Source organism: Saccopteryx bilineata, chromosome 3, assembly GCF_036850765.1.
Source record: "Saccopteryx bilineata isolate mSacBil1 chromosome 3, mSacBil1_pri_phased_curated, whole genome shotgun sequence".
In the NCBI taxonomy this organism is placed as follows: Eukaryota; Metazoa; Chordata; class Mammalia; order Chiroptera; family Emballonuridae; genus Saccopteryx; species Saccopteryx bilineata.
In genome coordinates, this window is record NC_089492.1 from 84,820,677 (window position 1) to 84,837,638 (window position 16,962).

A 16,962-nucleotide genomic window follows, 5' to 3' on the forward strand; every position below is an offset into this window, starting at 1 on the left:
GGGCAGAAGTCTGGAAATATTTTGACATTTACAAACGTGAAAATATAACATTAAAATAAAGCAGTGCCAAAAAGAAAATTTATAGCTTTAAATGCTACGTTCAAAAGAAGAAAGACCTAAAATCAATGCTGTAATAAGGTTCCACCTTAAGAAACTAGAAAAAGTGTAAATGAAATCCAAAAACAAGCAGAAAAAAAGGGATAGCTGAAACCAATAAAACAGCAAACAAACAAGAAAAAAAATCAATGAAACTAAAAGCTGGTTCTTAGAAAAAAAATCAAAGTTGATAAATTTCTAGCCAGACTTATCAGAAAAAAAAGAGAGAAAACGTATGAAGAGATATCATTGTAGGATATAAAGATATTACAATAAGGAAGTATCATGAACAACTTTATTGCAATAAACTTGGTAAGTTAAATGAAATAGACAAAATCTTTAAAAAATGAATAGCCATAGCTCACTCAAGAAATGGAGAACCCAGCCTGACAAGTGGTGGTGTGGTAGATAGAGCGTTGACCTGTGACACTGACTAGGTTCTAAACCCCGAGGTCACTGGCTTGAGCAAGGGGTCACTGGCTTGGGTGAGCCCCCCAGTCGAGGCTTGTATGAGAAGCAATCATTGAACAGCTAAAGTGATGTAACTACTAGTTGATGCTCTCATTTCTCCCTTCTTGTCTCTCTCTCCAAACAAAAGAAAAAAAAAGAAAAAAGAAATGGAGACCCAAGTAGCCTTATATCTATTAAGGAAATTGAATTTATATGTAAAAAAACTTCCCCAAAGAAAACTCCCAAGTCTATATGATTTTACTAGTGAATTCTATCAAGGATTTAGTATTATAACTTTTAGATAACTTCACTCCTCAGAATGATGACTAATTACTCAAGAACCTGAGTTTTACTCCAACCAATAATTAACTCTTTAAGAAAATAAATAGTCTGACCAGCTGGTGGCACAGTGGATAGAGCATCGGACTGGGATGCGGTAGGACCCAGGTTCAAGACTCTGAGGTCACCATCTTGAGCGTGGGCTCATCTGGTTTGAGCAAAAGCTCACCAGCTTGAGCCCGAGGTTGCTGGCTCGAGCAAGGGGTTACTCGGTCTGCTGAAGGCCCACGGTCAAGGCACATATGAGAAAGCAATCAATGAACAACTAAGGTCTCGCAATGAAAAACTGATGATTGATGCTTCTCATCTCTCTCCCTTCCTGTCTGTCTGTCCCTATCCGTCCCTCTCTCTGACTCTCTATCTCTGTTAAAAAAAAAAAAAGAAAAGAAAATAACTTTGTAGGCCCAACTCTGAGGCATGCTAAAACTTACCCAGCGGTTCCACCAGTTGGTCAACCAGTCCCATTCTCTTTGCTCTGTCTGCACGAATGTTTCTACCAGTTAGCATCATGTCAAAAGCAGCAGGTATACCCACCTAAGATGCAAGCAAGGATCAGAACATAAGGGGAGAATGATCAGAGTGATAATCAGTTTACAAGTCAATCAATTGAGCAAAATAAATACTAACATGAGAAAAGGCAAATCAGATTTTTATGCTATTTATCAATCAGTTCTATTTTACATATTGATACATATTTGGTAACTTCTAGGATTAGAAATTTTCAGCTGCAGCAATAATATCTTTATTCAATATGCAAGATTTCTAATAGAATTAATAAGGTGGAGAAATAATTTCATGTATCCTATAATTATGTATTTATGTCATTTTGAGTTTCTTTTTTTTTTAAATTTATTTACTTATTTATTCATTTTAGAAAGGAGAGAGAGAGGGAAAGAGAGAGAGAGAGAGGAGAGGAGCAGGAAGCATCAACTCCCATATGTGCCTTGACCAGGCAAGCCCAGGGTTTCAAACCAGCGACCTCAGCATTTCCAGGTCAACGCTTTATCCACTGCGCCACCACAGGTTAGGCTATTTTGAGTTTCTTTATCATTTATGTATAGTATCTAAAATTCCTATACTGGAACTAGTGGAGACTGAAAACCTAATAGTTTCAACAATGTTTTTAGAAAGAATCTTAGGCTTAACAAAAACTGAACTTAGCTAAGGGCTTCTTATGTAGGTACTAGAGGAATGGCTTTTAGCAACATTCAAATACCAGTTATAACAAAATAAAAGAAACTCAGCATTATTTTCTATACACACATTGGCTTAGCCATTCTTTCAATAAATCCTCTTGACAATTCCTATGAAGGAATGCACACTATTTATTATCAGGAAATTAACACCAGAAAATGTTCCTATTTTTCTGTGCCCACCTCTTATCAACTTCCCTCCAAAGAGTACTTTTGCTGAGCCTCGTTTTCCCTGAGGAATCTATAGAGCCCCAAGCTGAGGTTCAACAGTCCTGGAGCTTGATGTGAACACTGCTCTGCAGCCTCCAGGTTTGTCTTTACCCTCCCCTTAAGAATTCAAGACTCCAATGGGCCTCTTTTGGTTCTATAGAATAAATACAACAACGAAATCATCCAAATCAGGACAAAGGTCTGCCTCTTACATTTATCATGAAGTAGGATCCATGGAATTGCAAAAACTGGTAAGAACGGTACTCCACAGAGAAGGAACAAACTGATCTATAAGCTCCAGAGAGGCAAGACATGTATCTTATTTCGTTTTATCCTTCTTTAGGGACTAACTAACATAGAACAGTGATTGATAATTTTAATCAAGAAATTGAAAAAATAAGTTAAAAGTAGAACTGAAAAAATAAATACCAGGAATAAAAATCTGTTACTGATCCTAAATATTCATATTTTATCTGGTTTCTAAATTCTACAACGAATACCCATATTATGCTACCTGTATTAGTGGAAATAGATCTAGAGACATAAGTAACAGCATTCTAACAGCATTCACACGGGGGGTCTTAAACTCACCATTTTGGGTAGCCTTTGTGTGCCTCCTGCTCCTGGTAAGATCCCCAGCAAGACTTCAGGGGTACCTAATACTGTTTTTCTATCTTTTGTTGCTATTCTATATTGGCATGAAATGGCAAGCTTCAAACAAATGAAAGAGAATTAGAACGTTAGAAAATGTAACTTTTTAACATTTTAGGATTGGTGAGGGTCTACAGATTACTTCTTTAGAGCAGGAATGTGCCCATCCAATAAACTAATTCTTTAGGCTGGCATTTGATGCTTTCTACAATTTACCTCTCCAGTCTTATTTCATACTTTCCCCCTAATTTATTAACCTCTTTCTGGTCGCAGATTTCCTTAAAATCTGCTGAAAGCTATGGAAGCTCTCAGTAGAACAATGCACACACAACTGTGTATGCACCCCAGGTTAAGAAGCCCTGTACCAGACAGAAACTCTCCTTTTCAATCAAACAGACTTACTCATGATGTCCTAATAGGCTTCACTTATCCCTGTCTACTCACACCTCACCATATGTGGAATGCTTTGTTCTCATTACTCTAGTTCAGTGGTTGGCAAACCGAGGCTCATGAGCCACATGCGGCTCTTTGGCCCCTTGAGTGCGGGTGCAAAGGCCAGCTTAGGAGTACCCTAATTAAGTTAATAACAATGTACATACCTATATAGTTTAAAAAATTTGGCTCTCAAAAGAAATTTCAATCCTTGTACTGTTGATATTTGGCTCTGTTGACTAATGAGTTTGCTGAGCACTGCTAGTTAATCAAATTCTGCCTATCGTTTAGGACCAGGCACAGGTTTCCTTAATTAATTATTGTGAAAGAGTATAGCAGACAGCCTAGCATGGGATAAATGCTCGATAAAAGTTATTTTCTTTACCCTTTCTTTTTTTCTACACGCTCTAGTCTAACAAGCATCTCTCAAATCTTTTATTATTTAATGTCTTTACTACTCACAAAACACTTATGCATGTATTATGCTTTGTGTCTCAACTAGGCTTAGGAAGCTCAATAGCATGAATCATACTTCTAAATCTTTGCCCTGCAAACCTGAACCAGGTTTTTAGAATTGAAAGGGCCCTAAGAGATCTGGTTGAAATCATCTCAATTTATAAATGAAAACATCACACTTTGGTTCACATGCTCTATGCTGTAAGAATAAGGGTTAAAACGAATCTAGACGTTGGATAATGAAAAAGAAAGCTGATTCTCCAGCTTTTCTCAAGTAAAACAGTAGCCCAAAGGTTTACAGCTGGTGAATCCTACCAATGAGCTAAACAGTGACTTTGTAATATATCTTTACCTCCAGTCCTCCTCCTAAACAGGATCCACTGATGGCAGCCACAACAGGTTTTGAGGACTTCTCAAGTTTCTCAAACATTTTCTGTCCTTCCTGTGATAACTGGGTTATCTCTTGAGCGGTCTTGCAAGCGGCCAACATGCTGCAGTAAACATGAAAGCAGAGAACAGAAAAAAAAAATCAAAGATGAAACTACAGCCTCCCTGACCAGACAGTGGCACATTGGATAGAGCATTGGCCTGGGATGCTGAAGACCCAGGTTTGAAACCCTGAGCTTGAGCGTGGGCTCACCCAGCTAGAGCACAGGTTCATCTGGCTAGAGGGCGGGCTCACTAGTTTGGGGTCGCTGGCTTGAGCATGGGATCATAGACACGACCCCATGGCCAATGGCTTGAGCAAGGAGTCACTGGCTCTGCCGGAGCCCGCCGGTCAAGGCACATATAAGAAAGCAATCAATGAACAACTAAGGTGCTGCAATTATGAGTTGATTCTTCTCATCTCTCTCCCTTCCTGTCTATCCCTCTCTTTCTTAAAAAAAAAAAAAATTACAGCCTACTTTGTTAAATGCCTTATCTACTATATTCTCATTCTATCATATATTAGTATGTGGTGGTGAATCTTCCAAAGTACTTAAGACATTGAAGAATGGTTCTGCCTCAGATAGCACTAATATTAGTGACATCATCTCTTTATAAAAGTGTTAACTTTCTGGATCCAGAGAACATGAAACAAGATGTGTTGCACAATTTATTTTCACCTCTATAACAATCATTAGATTACAAAGCTCTGAACGTGAGAAAATCATCTTCTAGTAAATATTTCCACTATCAGATTAAAGAGATTTTTTTCTATCAGGTAGCTTTCAGATTAAATAGCAATAAAAATTGCAAGGAAAAAAGCTTCCAACTTGTTTAGAGAGAGCTAAAATCTTAAATAGATCCCCTAGTGAATAAAGATCTGACAGTATGTAATCAATGTCTTTTAATTTTAGTTTGTTTCATTTCTTACTTACTTTGTTTCTGGGCATTATTTCAGCTGTGAATTTTGTACTGTTGACTAAAGACAACTAGTTTTCTGTCATTTCATATGCTGGGAATTGCTCAACTAGCCTCATGGAAACTAAAAATATTTCCTTATGTATACAGCTAGCTACTGCCAGGGTTATCAGTGTCTCACTAGGCTCAAATAACTGAGCTAGAAGACTTAATACAGTTAATTTTTTTCCCCAAAATTAAATATTAAACAGTATTTATAAATTTCTAATTACACAAACAAAAAAGGGTACACAATTTAAAGCAAGGTTTTAAACTATACAGATACCTTAAGTACAAATTATTAAGCCTATAATATTGGCTATCACGGCCTAAAATACAAAGAATAACAAATACTCATATTGTGACAGATTAACTTAAAAAATTAACCCATTAAACTAACACTAAGATATTTCTCCTCCCTCTATAGGCTTTTGTCAGGGTCAAGAGGTCTCTTGGAAGGTGAGGCAGTGCCAAGGGGAAAGAATGCATGAGGAGTCGACATGGGGGAAAGTTACAGTAGCGGCTACACATTTTATTTCCTAAGGCCAGTTTTATACACTGCAGAAGAATTTACACATGCGCGACCCTGCACCTGCTGAAGTAAACTACAGATAAGGCAGCAGGTTATATAGCTGTGGGAGCAACGGAGCACGTGCTCCTACTTCTGGGTCATGTCCTTTTTGGCATAGCTACTGTGCGGGAGCTCCAGGCTCTAGCTCACAGCTGGGCTCTCACACTCTGTCCCCCTAGAGCAGTGGTTCTCGATCTTTCTAATGCCGTGACCCCGCAATACAGTTCCTCATGTTGCAGTGACCCCAAACCAAAAAATAATTTTGGTGGCTACTTCATAACTGTAATTTTGCTACAGTTATGATTCGGAATGTAAATACCTGATATGCATTATGTATTTTCCGATGGCTTTAGGCAACCCTGCCGGGGTTGCAACCCACAGGTTGAGAACCGCTGCCCTAGAGTTTGAGGAGCCTGGCCTTCTTCCTCAGGGAATTCCCTTGGGCCCAGGGGCTACAACAGTAGTAGAGGGAACAACAGGACACAACTAGTCCCCCTGCTATGCCTGCTAATATAAGCAACCTGGACAATATGACGGAGCAGAACGTGAAAACATCATAGGCAAGTCCGGTCCCTCAGGGAGAATGCAAGTCACCCTCTCATCCTGTGAGAGAATGGTGGCAGGTATCGAAGGGCCTCTCAGTAGGTGATACCTGACTTGTACACCTGCAGTCGGGGGAGAGGGCCCTTCACTAAGAGTTACTGTGTACAAGGGCACTGGTCAGTCTTAATGGCAACCAAGCCTCTCAGAAGGGGGGAGGGAGCTGTAGTAGGGAAAGCCGTTCGTACCTCCACCAGCCACGTGGCAAGCTAGGGTGTGAGGGGTAAGCCTGTCTCTAGGCCTGCTCCCCAGGGTTCCAGTAATACTACCCATGGAGACCCCTCTGCCTCTAATTTCTATGGCTAGCTCTATTTCTCCTCCTGTTCTGGGGCCACTGTGGATGGAGCCCGTAGCACTAAAGCTTCGTCCTGTACCTGTATATACAGGTCCGTGGATCCAGAAGGGGCCACCTTAAGGCAACGAGTTGCCCCTTCCAGCACCTGATCTAAAGGGCTCTTTCCTGTGACGAGACTGCCCATTCAGCAGCCGCCCCACGATGGGGAGCTGCTGCTTCTACCGCTTTCCGGAGAGCACCATTGCCTTCAGCTTCTCTTTCAACAGCCTGTGGAAATGTTCAGTTATGCCTGCAGCTTGAGGGCAATATGACACATGCAACTTCCAGTGCACATCCCTGTCCTTAGCCCACCTCTGGGTGGCCTGCCCAGTAATAAGGGTCCCTCAGTCACCTGCAACTGCTATTGGGAGGCTATAGGCTGCTGAAAGGTCCTCTAAAGCCTGTGTGGTAAACTCCTGATCAGCCCTGGCTACAGAGTAGGCATATCCCAAGCTGGAGGCAGTATTTACTATTGTGAAGACATACTGGACTTCCTGGTCTTCTGGCATGGGGCCTATGTAATCTATTTGCCACAAATGCAGTGGCTTCTCTCCCCTAGGTATCTGTCCTGGGGTGGGAGCCAGGCGCCTCCTCCGTGGGTATTGCCGTGCACACCATGGGCACTGCCTCACGGCCTCTTTGGCCTCTGCCCGAGGAACAATTAGTCCCTAGTGCTGCACAAGGCCCATTGTACGAGCCCTTATATGTCCTAGCTTTTCGTGTAACCATGACACAACTGCGGCTGGCTCTGGGGTCTGCACAGTCGCTTGGACTTGTGCCAAGGTATCTGCAGCATCATTACCAAAGGTTTGCAAGGGTCTATGACTAGAAACATGGTAAATCACGGCTCCTTCCTGTTAGCCATGCTTCTACAGGTCCTGTTACATCTCTTTTCTTTACAAGGGCAGTGGCCAATAAGCCAATCCTAAGCAGCCTCGCAGGGTAACTACAGTGTCAGGCTCCAGTACACAGCCCTGCTGTCTATGCAGATACTCACGTTGCTCAGGGACTGCTCCAAGCTCTCCTCCCTGCGCTGTAGCCAAGCTACCTTGGCCCGCCCCTTCTCTGTGGGCTGCAGGGGCTTTTGGCTCCGATTGCTTCAAAGTTCTCCAGATCCCCTCTGGCTAGGGATGTACTGTGCCCCAGTCCTCTGGCAACGTCTAGTTTGCCAGATATGCTGCAACTGGATACCACAATGAGCTTGGGGGCCAAAATTCTGCTCCCAACCCCGGCTTGTGCCTCCACAGGATCAGAGCATTCCCCTGCACCACTCACCTCATTTTGAACACCCTGTTCGCTGGGCCACTTGTTAGGGTCATGAGGTCCCTTGGAAGGTGAGGCGGTGCCAAGGGAAAAGAATGCACAAGGAGTCGACATGGGGGAAAGTTACAAAAGCGGCTACGTACTTTATTTCTTAAGGCCAGTTTTATACAGTGCGGAAGAATTTACGCATGCGTGACCCTGCATCTGCTGAAGTAAACTACAGATAAGACAGCAGGTTCTAGAACTGTGGGAGCAACTATGCAAGCACTCCCATGTCCGGGTCATGTCCTTCTGGCATAGCTACTGCGCAGGAGCTCTGGGTTCTAGCTTATAGCTTTAAAGAATTATAAACAAGGTTTAGAGACATATACTCTACCATTTAAAGAAAGAGACATATACTCTACCATTTAAAGAAAGAAAGAAAATATTAGCTGCATCAGTAACATTCCCTTTGACAACCTCAAGTCCTACCAGCCATTTTATTCCCCTGAAACAACCACTTCCATGTTTGCAATGTTCCCTTCCAGAGCAACCACCTATTTGTGTGACATAAATAATATAAAGAAATATTTCATGTACAGTTTAAAAATCTTTATAGAAACTATACACTGTATGAAGGCCCTGGCCAGTGGCTCAGTGGATAGAGCATTGGCCCTGTGTGTGAACATCCCTGGTTTGACTCCTGGTCAGAGAATATAGGAGAAGTGACCATCTGCTTCTCCTCCTCCCACTAACCCTCCTGCAGCCAGTGGCTCCATTGGCTTGAGTGTGACCTTAGGCCAGGGGTCGGGAACCTTTTTGGCTGAGAGAGCCATGAACACCACATATTTTAAAATGTAATTCCGTGAGAGCCATACAACGACCCATGTACGTTATGTATTATCCAATAAAAATTTGGTGTTGTCCCAGAGGACAGCTGTGATCGGCTCCAGCCACCCACAACCATGAACATGAGCGGTAGGAAATGAATGGATTGTAATACATGAGAATGTTTTATTTTATTTTATTTTATTTTTTTTGTACTTTTCTGAAGCTGGAAACGGGGAGAGAGTCAGACAGACTTCCGCATGCGCCCGACAGGGATCCACCCGGCATGCCCACCAGGGGGTGATGCTCTGCCCCTCCGGGGCGTCGCTCTGCTGCAACCAGAGCCACTCTAGCGCCTGGTGCAGAGGCCAAGGAGCCATCCCCAGCGCCCGGGCCATCTTTGCTCCAATGGAGCCTTGGCTGCGGGAGGGGAAGAGAGAGACAGAGAGGAGGGGGGGGGTGGAGAAACAAATGGGCGCCTCTCCTATGTGCCCTGGCCGGGAATCGAACCCGGGTCCCCCGCACGCCAGGCCGACACTCTACCGCTGAGCCAACCACCCAGGGCCAATGTTTTATATTTTTAATGTTATTTTTTTTACTAAAGATTTGTCTGCGAGCCAGATGCAGCCTTCAAAAGAGCCACATCTGGCTCGTGAGCCATAGGTTCCCGACCCCTGCCTTAGGCACTGAGGATGCCTCCGTTGGAGTGCATCAGCTTCAGGTGCTAAAAATAGGTCAGTAATTGAGCACTGGCCCCAGATGGGGTTGCTGGGTGGATCTCCCCTCCTGTTACCTAAAAACAAAACAAAACAAAACAAAACAAAAAAAAATCTAGGCCCTGGCCAGTTGGCTCAGCGGTAGAGCATCGGCCTGGCGTGCAAAAGTCCCGGGTTCGATTCCTGGCCAGAGCACACAGGAGAAGCGCCCATCTGCTTCTTCACCCCTCCCCCTCTCCTTCCTCTCTGTCTCTCTCTTCCCCTCCCGCAGCGAGGCTCCATTGGAGCAAAGATGGCCCGGGTGCTGGGGATGGCTCCTTGGCCTCTGCCCCAGGCACTAGAGTGGCTCTGATTGCAACAGAGCGACCCCCCCCCCCCAGGGGCAGAGCGTAGCCCCCTGGTAGGCGTGCCGGGTGGATCCCGGTAGGGCGCATGCGGGAGTCTGTCTGACTGTCTCTCCCCGTTTCCAGCTTCAGAAAAAAAAAAAAAATCTACAAAACTATATACTGTATGAAATATTCTGAAACTTTTTTTTAACTATGTTTTTAAGCTCTAATATTATGTTGTGGATCTAGTTAATTCCTTTGAACTGTTTTATACTATTTTATCATGTGAATGTTCCACATTTTACTTGTCTATTTCCTTAATGACTGACATTTAGTTTATTTCAAATTCTATTTTAAAGCACACAGGACTGCACATTCTTGTACATGGGTCCTTAAACACAAATGGTGGGGTTTCTCTAGCACACATACCTAGAAGAGGCATCACTGAATTTTATGATACATGCATGTTCAATTTTACTAAATGCTGCTACATTGGTCTCCAAAGTGGCTGTACCAATTGGCATTCCTACTAGTAATATACTGTATTAATTTTCTGGTTTCCTTAAGTCTTTGCTAACATGGTATTTTCAAACTTTTAACTGGCATCTCATTGTTAGTTTAATTTTATAGTATTTTTTATTTTACTCAAATAAGAATTTGAACTGCTTTCAACTTCTTTAAGAAAAGGTTATATTTAGTCTCACATGGCTTAAGCAACAAGCCCCTCTTTTTAAATCAATCTTATTTAAACTTACTTGATATCAGCACCTGCAATGAAGCAGCCTGGCTTTGATGAGATAAGGACAACACTTCTGAATTGATCACTAGCCCAAATTTCATTCATTACTTCCATGAACTCTGACTGTAGTTCTTTATTCAGTGTATTTACCTGTCAAAGAGAAATACATATACATCTAAGGGTTTAAATTTAAAGAACCAGATGTGCAAGTCACCATCAGATGCTCTTTTGATGGTAGAAAATATGTTTATCTATCAGAAATACAGCATTAGTAGCAAGAGAGAGGGGTAGGGTGAAAAATCAAATATCTAATAGTGTTCTGTTCAGGCAGCTTTGCCGAACTATAAGCACCTCTCCCTTTAAAAATAGGCCTATGCAAAGGAGGAACAGAGGGTCATATTCCTGAGAGTTTGAGTCATATTCAGGCTTTAAGTAAATACTTACTTTACAAACATTTACTAGCATGGAAAAAATTTATATAATGTTAAGGAAAAAAGGAATCAAAATCAGATATATAGCCTGGCCTGTGGTAGTGTGATGGATAGAGAATCGACCTGGAACACTGAGGTGGCCAGTTCAAAACACTGAGCTTGCCTGTTCAAGGCACATAAGACAAGCAATCAATTAACAACTAAAGTGAAGCAACTATGAGTTGATATTTCTTGTTTCTCCCCCCCTTCTCCTCTCTGTGTAAAATCAATAAATAAAATCTTTAAAAAAAAAATCAGATATATAGCATGATCTTAATTTCATAATTATTATTTATTGAAACTGGATTAAATGTTAAAAGTATCTTTGGGATTGGAATATAAATGATTATATTTTCTTTATAGTTTTAAATTTTCCTACCACAACCATGTGTTATTTTTGTGTTCAAAAAATAGGTTCAACTTCTGAAAACATATCTTAAGTTTAAATCATTGCTCAGTGAGTGCTAAGATTTACTCTAGAGAGAAGGACTGTCTCTTGTTTTCCTTAATTTGTGATAGTTGTTAATTGCTTCCATCTAGGTCCGTGATGGCGAACCTATGACATGCGTGTCACCACTGACATGCGTAGCCATTTTTGATGACATGCGGCCACATAACCAGAGAAGTATGGGGCTGCATGCCGAGAAGGATGTTTCATCCTCAGCTCCTTAATGGCCAGGTGCAGTAGCCGAGGATGAAACATTTGCTGTAGTGTAGACACTCTGTGCCAGAGGTCTGTAGGCCAAAACAACAGAACTCTGGCACAGAGCATCTAGTTCTGGGACTTCCGGTTAGGCCGTTAGGGGATCTTTGACCTCACTTCCGGCGGAGGAGCAGGGAGCAGTGGAATGCCGGGAGGGTGCATCTCTGGGGGCCCTGTGATTGCCATTACCAGCAACCACATAACCACAGCAACCATCATCCAATCTACTGTTCTGGGGTGTCATGGATTTCTAATTGACCATCATTACTGAGATAAGTGAGGGGGAGGCTGGGAGAGGCGAGGGCCTGTGCTATGGGTGCCGTTTCCCGCCATTAGAAATTGCAGCAGCCATCTTAATTTACATAAGTTGCAACTTGCAGAATTTCAAGACAGCATCTGGGTTCAGGTGTTTGTTGATTTGAGGTCAAAGCTTGAGAATCTGGAAAGGTGCTGCTTGGAGAATCAAGAGGAGTGCCACTATGAACAGGAAATTTGGAGTGCCTGGAACCGATTATCAGACACTTTTAGCACCCTGAAATATATAGCAATGGCTTTACTAACAATTTTCCCCTCTAGGTACTTTTGTGAGACCTTATTCTCAGCGTTAAAAAATATCAAAACCAACAAAAGAAACAGATTGACAGATGAAGTTAGTAGTGCTTGAGTGGGCTTGAAGTGTACAAAATACCAACCTTCAAATGAAGATTCAGCCAATGAAATTCAGCAACAAAAAAGTTACTAATAGGCAGGTTAGTTAAAGAATTCCCTCTCCCCCTCACTTATCTTAATTCATGGCACCCCACACAAGTTAAATAATATCAAGACCAACAAAAGAAACCGACTGACAGATGAACAAAGAAGGCACTAAGCAGGTAAGTTAAATAATTAGTTTTTGGTTTATTAAATACAGTTATATTACAATTATACATTTTTGTTATTTAAACTATAAATATCATGAAATTATGGGTTTTTTCTCGAAGTGACACACCACCCGAGTTATGCTTATTTTTTTGGCGAATTTTGACACACCAAGCTCAAAAGATTGCCCATCACTGGTCTAGGTCCTCCTATTTCATCTAGGTCTCTGGTAACAAGATTTCTGAAACATAAAACTTTTACACCAATTTCCAATGTGGGGAAAAGTATGAGCTCCTGCAATAAAGCATTTCTTGGGAAAAGATTGGATTAATGCTTTATGCTTTGCTAAAGTTGCCAAAAACAAATAAAACTCCACTTTGAACAGAACTTAATCTTCAATATGTGAACTGCACCAAGTCATTCATATCCCTCAAGAAGCTTAACCACATTTAAGCCAGCCAACTTATGGATAATAATTTCTGTTAGGCAGGTAAGGAAGAATTCAATAACCAGATTCAATAACCTCATAGTTAAAATGGATTCTTTTGTTTCTTTATAAACAAAGCTTGTACTTTGGTTCTTACCTAATAAGTCAACTCTTATCTAATAAGTCACTATTCTACACTGTAACATAAGATTAGTTTTATTAATCCTTGATGTAAATCTGACACCTAAAGTCAACCAGAGGGAATTCTTAACAAGGACCTCTGTTTCAGAAATGAGGCAACTTGTCTAACTAATTTTACTATCAAAACTGTAAATTCATATGAAAAGATAACTGCTAGATTGGTGGATTTCTTTCCATTCAGGATTGGATTCATGAATGTAGTTAGTAGAAATAAGCTGTAGCAAGTTAAAGAAGGTACCTTTGAGTGCACTCTCCCTCCAAGAGCACTCCCTTACCTTTTCCTTCCTCCTTATCTTCCCCTCATCTTCCCCCAGAGCTGTGCATCTCCTAAACCCTAAGGTCCCCAAGAGACTTGAAACCAGGGAAGAAATGGGCAGTGTGAGCTCCTCCCAGGCTAGCCCCGCCCACACCTGTCTCCCAGGCTCCCTTTTCACTGTCTTCACAAGAGAGCCAAAACAGCCCCGCTTAGGCTCGCCTGTTGCTTCTCCTGTCCGAAACCCTTCCTTGTTTCACTGTCCCCAGCTGTAATAAATACACTGCCAAAAAAAATGTAGGTACCTTTGAATTGGGTGAGTTAATTCGAATAACTGCCACATCCCCTTTGGCTCCATAGTTAATATGGGTCCTGGCTAAAAAAGAGAAGGAAATATTATTTGTAAACATTTTTATTGCTAAATAAATCTAACAGGCATGTAAACATGTTAATAAGAAATTAAACTTACCCAGTAAAGCAGAAGACCCTGTAAACTTGCGGCAAATATAACCTATAAGAAAAAGGAATTTCAAAATTATTTTACAAAACAGTATTTCTGTAATACCTCTTCTATATAACAAAGCTGGAATTTATAACAACAAAAAACCAAAATTAGAACAGTGTGTGCTAGGTTAGTGGTCCCCAACCTTTTTTGGGCCACGGACCGGTTTAATGTCAGAAAATATTTTCATGGACCAGCCTTTAGGGTGGGACAGATAAATGTATCATGTGACCGAGACAAGCGTCAAGAGTGAGTCTTAGACGAATGTAACAGAGGGAATCTGGTCATTTTTAAAAAAATAAAACATCGTTCAGACTGAAATATAAATAAAACGGAAATTATGTAAGTTATTATTCTTTCTCTGCAGACAGGTACCAAATGGCCCACGGACCAGTACTGGTCCGGGGCCCGGGGATTGGGGACCACTGTTCTAGGTGATTATCATGACCACTGTCATCTTTTTTTGGTTTCAATTACTAGGTCACATGATTATTTGGATCCTAAATAGAATTAAGGTTGCTAATTAGCTGACCTTAATATAGGAAGATTATCCTGTATTATCCAGTTGGGCCCAAAGTAATCACAAAGGGAAGAGAGAGGCAAAGAGAACCAGAAAGATGGCAGCCTGAGAAGGACTTGGCCCCATTTTGCAGGCTTTGAAGAAGTCGAGGCATGCAGGCAGCCTCTAGAAGAGGCAAAGAATAGATTCCCCCTTACAGCATCCACAGGCATGCATTTCCTAAACTCTAAGGATCCCCATGAGACAGCTCTGCCAATGACTTTGATTTTAGCCCAGTGAGACTCATTTCTGACATCTATAACTGTAAGAGAATAAATTAGTGTCTGTATTATTTCAGACACTAAGTTTGTGGAAACTGATTATGGCACCAATAGAAAATGTACACATTAAGAAATAGGTCATTTACAAAGTAATCCATAATGTCAGTTCCAAACATATTCCAAATCTATCTCAACCATGTTGTTCAGCCACATCCTCCTGTATTTTTACAGAGATGAAGTTTCCAGTGTTAGCAAAAGTAAAATCAAGGGGCACTAGTGACTATTATAAATAAAACAGTCCACATCACACTCTGTTATTCTAGCATTTCTAACAGAAAGTTTATAGTGCACTCCACCAAGAATACTCCTACTCTGGGGATAACAGACCAGCTCCTCTCTTTCTTCTTTCTCAGTCACTTCATTGCTTGAGGCTCTCCTGCATTATGATGATGATAAGTCCCAACAGAGTCAATCTGGACTCTGGATAGAAAGAAGTAAGAAACATTGGGGAATACCAGGCAAACATTCCAAGTTTGTTCTGGGCATTGCTCTACCTCCTTTCTAGCAATAAAGGCTCACCTCTGCACTGCTGTCATCCAAACGTCTGCTCTAGGTTGTAACCAAGCTCTTCTGGAGCCTAGCACAGGATTGACATCCATCCCTTAATTACAACTTCCGATCTTTTAAAAAAACACGCTGCTCTTGCCTGACCAGGCGGTGGCACAGTGGATAGGGTGCCGGACTGGGATGTGGAAGGACCCAGGTTCAAGACCCCGAGGTCGCCAGCTTGAGGGTGGGCTCATCTGGTTTGAGCAGGGCTCGCCAACTTGAGCCCAAGGTCACTGGCTCAAGCAAGGGGTTACTCGGTCTGCTGAAGGCTTGTGGTCAAGGCACATATGAGAAAGCAATCAATGAACTAAGGTGTCGCAACGCACAACAAAAAACTAATGATTGATGCTTCTCATCTCTCCTTTCCTGTCTGTCTGTCCCTATCTATCCCTCTCTCTGACTCTCTCTCTCTGTGTCTCTGTAAAAAAAAAAAAAAAAAAAACAAAAAAAAACCACGCTGCTCTTTTCCCCCCTGTCTTTCATATTCATGGTCCACCTCAAACCATGTCTCCCATGCATCTTTAACTCCTTATTCCTTTTCCCAACCCACATCTTCAAAATCTTGTCCAATAATCTTAGAAAAGTTTTCTTCCTCTATGAGTCTAAAAATAAAACAAGTTATTCCTTAGTAACTGACAACTGTAATAGCAGTGCACATGAAACACTTGTACCCAGGAAAAGGTATAAGTTTTAAAGTAATGTCAAATATAATAAGAAATTAGTGGCCCTGGCCAGTTGGCTCAGCAGTAGAGCGTCGGCCTAGCGTGCGGAGGACCCGGGTTCGATTCCCGGCCAGGGCACATAGGAGAAGCGCCCATTTGCTTCTCCACCCCTCCGCCGCGCCTTCCTCTCTGTCTCTCTCTTCCCCTCCCGCAGCCAAGGCTCCATTGGAGCAAAGATGGCCCAGGCGCTGGGGATGGCTCTGTGGCCTCTGCCCCAGGCGCTAGAGTGGCTCTGGTCGCAACATGGCGACACCCAGGAGGGTCGCAACATGGCGACGCCCAGGATGGGCAGAGCATCGCCCCCTGGTGGGCAGAGCGTCGCCCCCTGGTGGGCGTGCTGGGTGGATCCCGGTCGGGCGCATGCGGGAGTCTGTCTGACTGTCTCTCCCTGTTTCCAGCTTCAGAAAAATGCAAAAAAAAACCAACAACAACAACAACAACAACAAAAAGAAATTAGTACCTAAATAATACCCAGTGGTTCCTTCATGTATGTCCTCTAATTATATTAGTTTCCCCCAAATATTAATTCTTATTAGTACTAAAACTTTATTATTTGTAATTTTCATCAAAGTAGACTGCATATCAGCTACAAGAGGGGCTATATAGTGTTGGAGTACACAAACATAATTTATAAGACTGGAATGTCTGCCTAATTTGTGAGTGCTATTATTAAAAAAAAGAAAAAGAAAGTGAAAATCCCTACAACCTCTCAGTGATTAAATATTTCCACCAGTTTGTGAAGACAACTACGTGTCTCTCTCTGTGCCTACTCTCTCATTCTGTAAATGCCCTATCTTAATCTGGTTCAGAATTTGAGGCATGTCAAACCAAAATCTAAGACTTTTCTTTAGCGTGCAATGATAATCAAAGG

At 42.0% G+C, this 16,962-nt stretch overlaps 1 protein-coding gene across 1 annotated transcript in view; it reads right to left on the reverse strand.

Moving 5' to 3' along the window:
* HADHA (hydroxyacyl-CoA dehydrogenase trifunctional multienzyme complex subunit alpha) overlaps positions 1–16,962 on the reverse strand; it is a 45,931-nt gene that overhangs the window by 21,458 nt on the left and 7,511 nt on the right. The window contains exons 2-7 of the mRNA XM_066266705.1: positions 13,948–13,989; positions 13,784–13,854; positions 10,583–10,716; positions 4,180–4,318; positions 2,880–2,999; positions 1,317–1,419 (exon numbers count right to left, since the gene is read on the reverse strand). Coding sequence (XP_066122802.1) covers positions 1,317–1,419; positions 2,880–2,999; positions 4,180–4,318; positions 10,583–10,716; positions 13,784–13,854; positions 13,948–13,989 — 609 coding nt within the window. The remainder of the gene's footprint in view (positions 1–1,316; positions 1,420–2,879; positions 3,000–4,179; positions 4,319–10,582; positions 10,717–13,783; positions 13,855–13,947; positions 13,990–16,962) is intronic.